Source organism: Scomber japonicus, chromosome 2, assembly GCF_027409825.1.
Source record: "Scomber japonicus isolate fScoJap1 chromosome 2, fScoJap1.pri, whole genome shotgun sequence".
Lineage (NCBI taxonomy): Eukaryota > Metazoa > Chordata > Actinopteri > Scombriformes > Scombridae > Scomber > Scomber japonicus.
In genome coordinates this window covers 2,454,881-2,461,615 of record NC_070579.1, presented here as the reverse complement: position 1 = coordinate 2,461,615, position 6,735 = coordinate 2,454,881, and the positions used below count along the sequence as shown (strand labels likewise).

Sequence of the window (6,735 nt, the reverse complement as noted above, 5' to 3'; positions counted from 1 at the left end):
TCCTGCAGCCGAGTGGAAAGGAAGCTAATGTTGTCTGCCTCTGTGTTAATATGTACAGCGACCACCATAGCTTCAGCGGCAGCCGGGTTTCCAACCACTTCTCCTAACACCCATCAAGTTAGGGGGCAATAAAACTCACATCAACTCCTTCTCCTGCTAATCAGCCTCCTCATCAGTTAACTATGTTCACCTGGACTCTCAGCTGCAGCTTCTCCGTATCAATCAGTCCTGTTGTCTCAATCTTTACTTCATACCAGACCGTCCAGCAATAATTCACGGACTGATTCATATCAACATGTATAATTGTGAGATACCTACGTTTCTTTTGACTTACTGTTTTCTATTGATCTGTGTCAATTTTGAGATCACCAGAATCTGGTCTTCCTCTCATCATCCAGATCTCAGCTCTGCCTTTATTCACCACCACCACCACCAGTATCTAGACTCTAACAGGGGATATACCATTATAGATATGATGACATCATGATGGGGTCTAATCACCACAGACTTTACCACATTTCTTCATTATATGCATGTTCGATAAAATAAATGTCACTTTAAAAAATGAATTCCCTCCTGATTGAACTCCTGTTATCTTCTTTTTCTGCAGTGTTGGTTTATTTCAGCTCTGAAAGAATCAGTCAGTCTAAAGTTCAGCTCATTGTAATATTTTAACCTGTTCATGTATTTCTAATTTGATTTCCTCCTTTCTTTTAACTGTTGCTGAATCAGGCGATCTGTAATGAGCTGACAGCCAGTTCTGCTATCAATATATTGTAGTAAAATATCTAAGTGTATTTTTGCAAAACTGCAAGACTTTCATTAATCTGGGGTTCTGAGGGCTGAGAGATGTTTAGCAAGTTGCTGATTCACCAGTAGATGGAACATATAATAATGAGGAAGTTATTTATAAGATGAGGAAGTTGAGAGGTGTGTGCAGTCTGTCCCTGCCTTTATCAAACTGTCCTCTCTCTGATGTGTGCTGTTATGCTGCCCTCTGCTGGACACAGGAGGGAAACACAGACAACTTGTACAAACCTCAGTGACTTTGAGAGGAAGACTCTGATAGCAAAATAAAACACTTCCACACACAGTTTCTTCTTCTGCACAGGATTTAACTGCAGTGATACTGTATAGCAGAGTAGTTTCATTCACCACAAAATGTCTTTTCATCACTTTACAGCATCTGTTTTAGTCTCTGACATACATCCACATTTTCTGTCTTTTAGGAAGAAAGTTGAGGATTCAATGATGGACTAAGTCACATGTTTAAAATAACATATCATGAACTTGTTATGAGGCTTTTTAAACAATTTTATTTGGTAATTATTCAAACACAGATCAGCCATCCAAAGTTCTTTACATGAAACTATGAAGGTAATAAAAAATCTAAGATATCAAAAGATAAAACAGTAGAAACAGTGAAAGAATATAATCAATGAAGATCAATTCTAATTTAATACACGTATCATATTTTTGAATAAGCAACAGCAGTCAAAGGATTTTTACAAATATTCAATAAATTTAAAATATTCAGCAAATTAAAAAAGAGTAATATGAAATCAGGCTGTAACTGAATATTATTTTTCTGTTCATTTTCAAACCTTGAAGCTAAAAGACACACAATAAAATATTCAAGCTCACTATATTGAATTTTCTGACTGCATCAATACATCTAATGAAAAACTATAGATATAGATATATTGAACATCACTGTAGATATATTTCCCTAACATTCAGTCTTGATACACACTTGGTATCTTTACAAACTTTGAGATGTTCACTAGATTTTAAAGTTCTGTTGGTTTGAACAAAGTTTCTCTTCATACATTTCTCATGATGGATCCATCAACTATGAAGAGATTAATGAATGAATAATGGGAGGACACTGAAGTTAAAAGTAGAATCCAACTCTTCATTACACTGTAGATGTAAAACTTAATAATTAACACATGAAGTAAATTGATTGTTGGTGCTGCTCAATAAGTTGCTGATCATAGAAACTAGATCAGGCAGTTTGATTGACAGGACAGATGATCAGAGGGGCAGAGTTTTTACCACCATCGTTACTAGAGGGACTGAAGAATGGGTAGAGTTTCTCAGTGAAGGAGCAGCCAGTAAAGGAGTAGATAAGAGCTGCAGCATCTACGTTATAAAAGGAGACCAGACCCTCCTCATAATCCACAAACACCCCCACCTTCTGAGGACGAGACTTCAGAGAGAGACGAACTGAAGTATCATCAAGAGCTTTGTACTCATTTCCATTTCTCAACCATATAGTCCAGAAACCATCCTCAGGGCTCAGTATGATTTTTGCCTTCCTGTTGATTGACTCTCTGGCCACTCCTAAATCCCAGTCAGTCTTCTCTTTAACCTGAACCTCAAAGTAAAATCTGCCTGAAGAGAAACTCTGCTTTCCTAAAACACAGGGATTCTTAGAAAATCTCTCTGGGTTGTCTGGGAGATTCTTCTTCACATCACCACAGTAAACTTGTTTCCCATCAGCAGACAGGATGAGCCAGGGATTTGCTGTATCAGGATCAAGAGTCACATCCACTGCATACTGCTGGACCCTCTTCAGCTCAACCTCAAACTGGTTCTTCATCTTTGTGCTGAGCGTCTGCTCCAGCTGAGCCACAGTTGCCCCCTCAGTTGTCCCCTCAGTTGTTGTCTCATATGATGATGGATGTTGGACGCTGATCACAGTCCCGTCTTTGGATGCCAACACAACAGAAATATTAGAGAGCAATCATTTCCAAAACTTGAGATGAAACTGCTAAATATGTCACTTCCTGTAAAAACAGGTAGACATTAATAATGAATTGAATTGAGCCTCACTGCAGATGAAGACACGACACACCAGGATCACCAGAAACACCAGAATCCCCAGAAACACCAGACAGGCCTTCAGTTTGGTTCCAGCACAGACTCTTGGTTTGGCAGCTTGTTGCTCTGAGAATGTAAGTCAATGTAATTAATATACATTGTACCTAACTGAAAGAGAGCCCTGCAGCTGATTTCCTCTGTTTTCCCACAAAAAGACAGCAGGTGGTAGAAAGAAGAGAATAATAAGTTGGTCTGTAAGTATGATCCAGACTTTTTATTAAAACACTGGAGCTTGGTCATGTTGGTTTGTTTAGAAATGGCTCCAAAGATTAATAACAATGATAATGTTTTCAGAGAGTAGTTCTGTGTAAGGCAGACACTACTGAGCATGTGCAGCTTTGAGTAGATTTACCTTCATGAACTTCAAGTAGAGGACGAGGAGGAGGAAGAGGAGGAGGAGGAATCAGATGAGAAGGTCCTCTGTTCTCTGAAGTGCCCAGATCATCACTGAAATTCACTGAGAGAGATATCAGTAATTAATAATTAATAAAATATTATAATATGTTGTTCATGAATGACAATGATATTACAGCGTTCGTGTCAATAAAACTGATTTAAACTGAGAATGACTGTATCAGAGTGGAAGTGAAGACGTTTCCATTCTTCCTGTGACTGACCTTGTGGTCCTGAGCTGATGTCTGATAAACTCTGCAGCAGATCATTCCTGTTGATCGTCTTTAAAAGCTTCTTGGTCGCCTCTACAGCTCCAGGAAGTTGGTAGGTCTGCACCATCAGATCCACGGTGTCTCGTCTCTCTGCATTCTGCAGCTGGGGTGCTTTGATGGTTTGGTAGCCTGCCAGACTTTCATACTTTAGGAGACACTTGAAGTCCTCGAATTCCTCATCTCTCAAATCCTCCAGAGTTTTCAAGAGGTCCCTCTTTCTCACCATCTTTCCCTGTTAAAATTACAGAATATGTTCAACATGAAAGATTTGCCATTCCCACAAACACCAGTCCACAGCCAGACATTCACCTGTCGTTGTGTTTAAGTCTCTGATCCTTCCTGCTTCCCTTTTTGATTCTACTGTCTGCCAACAAAACTTTGCTTTGAGTTAAAAACCTTTTAAATGTTCATCTTACCTGTTTCTTAGTCTTACTTTTTAGTCCAAAATATACCTACTAGAAACATAAAAAATGAAAATCATAAATGTATCACATGTATTGAAAGCTAAAGTGTAATTGCTGTGATAATTGAAGGACAGTAATAATGTTTATGACTGATTGAGCAGTAAAGGCTTGGTTCAGATTTGTAAACTGGTATTGGAGTGTGGGGCTAGAAGAGTTGATAACTTTCAGTCAACAAGACTAAAAGAAATTGTGCTACAACATCAGTTGTGTAAGTTTATTACATGTCACACTGTGTCAGACAGCACCAACAAAGTCTCAGTCACACTCTGTGTTTGACTGTTTGATATCAGTTTGAAGATTTTTGTCAGATTGTGTGATGGATGTGAATCATAAATGGAAGATAACTCACAGTCTGAGGTTCAGGAAGATGTGTTTAACACTCAGAGAGAGACAACAGCTGTCTTTTTCCTGACTGAAGTCTCGTTGATTGTAGATTCTTCTGCTGAGCTGAGACACATGAAGAGAGATTAATATCTCAAACAGGAACTAAAACTCCCCCAGGCCTGGCTTTGGGGGGGTTAGGGTTGGGAAGGGGCGGGGGGGGCGCGTCCAGGTGAGGGCAACATGGTTCCATATATGATTTCCATCATAAGGGTTGTTTTGAGCTACGTTTTAGTGTGAAGTGTTAACCGTTACACATTTCTTCATCATTCATGTTTCTTAGTATATTTAAGGACTTTAAGCTTTTTTTCTTTTGCAGTTTGGTTATGAGGTTTTTACTTCCTCTTATCAACTTCCTCTTATCGCTCGTCATTTTAGTGTGAAGTGCTGACCTTCACATTGAATCTGATGCAATCTAATCTGACATACTCTAAATTAGATTGGATCAAATGTATTATTGTTCTGTTAGATCTCAGTATTATAATTATCATTATAAATGAACACCTGAACATACAGTACCTAAGAAACCACTTAATAACATCCTGATCGCTGTTGGCTTTTAACAGTTTCAGATTAAGTAACTCAGATTGAGGACTTTTCAGAAGAGCAGAAATGTTAAAGATAATAACAGTGAGTCCAGAATAAGAGTAACGCAATCCAGTGTAATGTAATACAGGAGACATATGCTCCACAAGGCCTATGCTCATCTGGATGTGCCAGGAGGTTAAGTAAGGATTCTTCTCTTTGACTTTTCAAGTGCATTTAACACCATCCAACCTTCTTTATTGAGAGACTAGCTTGAGGTGATGGGGGTGGATCCTAACATCACTGACTATCTGACTGGACGACCACAGTTTGTTCGCCTGGGGGGAAAGTGTCTCCAGGATGGTGATGAGCAGCACTGGGGCTTCTCAGGGAACAGTCCTTGCTCCGTTCCTGTTAACTCTGTACACCTCTGACTTCAGATACAGCACAGAGTCATGTCACCTCAGGAAGTACTCTGATGACACGGCCATTGTGGCCAGGAACAGGAGAACAGAGACCTTGCAGAAGCCTTCACTGCCAACTGACTCCTGCTTAACACCTCCAAAACAAAGGAGATGGTGGTAGAACTACAGTAAGCCTCCCCTTCAGCCTGTCATCATCCAAGGAGAGGTCATTGACGTGGTACAAAGCTGTAAGTATGTAGATGTTAACCTGGATAACAAGCTGGACTGGTCCACTAACACAGACGCAGTGTACCACAAGGGGCAGAGCAGCTTCTTCTTCCTCTGCAGACTGAAGTAATTTGATGTATGTAATGAAATGCTGCATATGTTTTATCAGTCAGTGGTGGCCAGTGTACTTGTTAAATCACCAGTCTCTATTCTACCTACAACCAGCATAAACTGTCAATCATGGTGAGACCACTCCCATAAGTTATATAACTCCTCCCTGCAGCAAAGGTCCCATAACCATTCAGCTCCCAAGGCGGTCCAGTTAGACGCACTTCTGAACCTGTGAACATATCTTTATGTGGTATGGCTTCGATATGCAACTGGTATGTTCCGATAGCTAGGCATATGCATGCTGCATGTGGGGTCTGTGTGAGGACGTGTATGACCAGCGCTTCCTGTGGTTAGAGGCTTGCTGAAAGCATCACCCCACAGATGATGCTTCCTGTTGCAGAATTGCTTCCTTAAACTTAGTCTGTAGAGCAAAAGTTAAAATAGACTTTAAGTCAAGTCAAGTCAAGTCAAGTCAAGTCAAGTTTATTTATAAAGCACATTTAAAAACAACCTCAGTTGAACCAAAGTGCTGTACAGATATTAAAATACAATATAATCACACACAATATAATAATAAATAAAAACAATAAATGAATAGTAAGAGCTCAGTTTTAAAAAACTAAAATTAGAATAAAACAAATAAAAACAAATAAAAAGTAAAATAAATAAAATAAAATAAAATAAATAAAAAGTAGGAAGCCAAGGATTCTCGCCTTTAATTCTCACTGCCCATTGCATTGCTTGATAAATGGTGAAAGTTGGATTTTGAGCGAAACCTCTATGTCTGGTGATAGAAGTGGATAAGAGAGGACTTGCCTAAGAATGCCAGACTCTGTCAGTTGGCCGGTGGACATGTAGGGCAGCGTCTCCACATACATTGTTAGATGCATAACTTTTACAGCTATAATAGTTGCCCTTCACTTTGAGCATTTATTGACACCTCTTCTATTTTAGCCTCTTTTCGTAGTTTCCCACACGTCATGCTCTATTTTATTTTTGTGGTTTTCACACTTAGTTGAGCAGCAGCTTGACCACAGCACTGAGACTGCTCTTGTTAAGGACTTCAGGTTA

At 39.3% G+C, this 6,735-nt stretch overlaps 1 protein-coding gene across 1 annotated transcript; it reads right to left on the bottom strand.

The window, feature by feature from the left end:
- Window positions 1–2,008: 2,008 nt before the first annotated feature.
- On the bottom strand, window positions 2,009–3,777 carry LOC128378477 (E3 ubiquitin-protein ligase TRIM21-like). The gene is made up of 3 exons (XM_053338017.1): window positions 3,504–3,777; window positions 2,839–2,952; window positions 2,009–2,712 (listed from the first exon to the last, which is right to left on the bottom strand). Exons 1-3 carry the CDS (start codon window positions 3,775–3,777, stop codon window positions 2,009–2,011), a joined length of 1,092 nt encoding a protein of 363 aa, XP_053193992.1.
- Window positions 3,778–6,735: the final 2,958 nt, after the last annotated feature.

What these genes read in the sequence shown, in the direction of transcription:
- LOC128378477 (XM_053338017.1), bottom strand. Translation starts at nt 3,777, where the DNA reads ATGGTGAGAAAGAGGGACCTCTTGAAAACTCTGGAGGATTTGAGAGAT. An exon ending in CATCAGCTCAGGACCACAAG is followed by an intron (nt 2,953 to 3,503) that starts GTCAGTCACAGG and finishes TTACATTCTCAG; the next exon opens with AGCAACAAGCTGCCAAACCA. An exon ending in GTGTCGTGTCTTCATCTGCA is followed by an intron (nt 2,713 to 2,838) that starts GTGAGGCTCAAT and finishes TGGCATCCAAAG; the next exon opens with ACGGGACTGTGATCAGCGTC.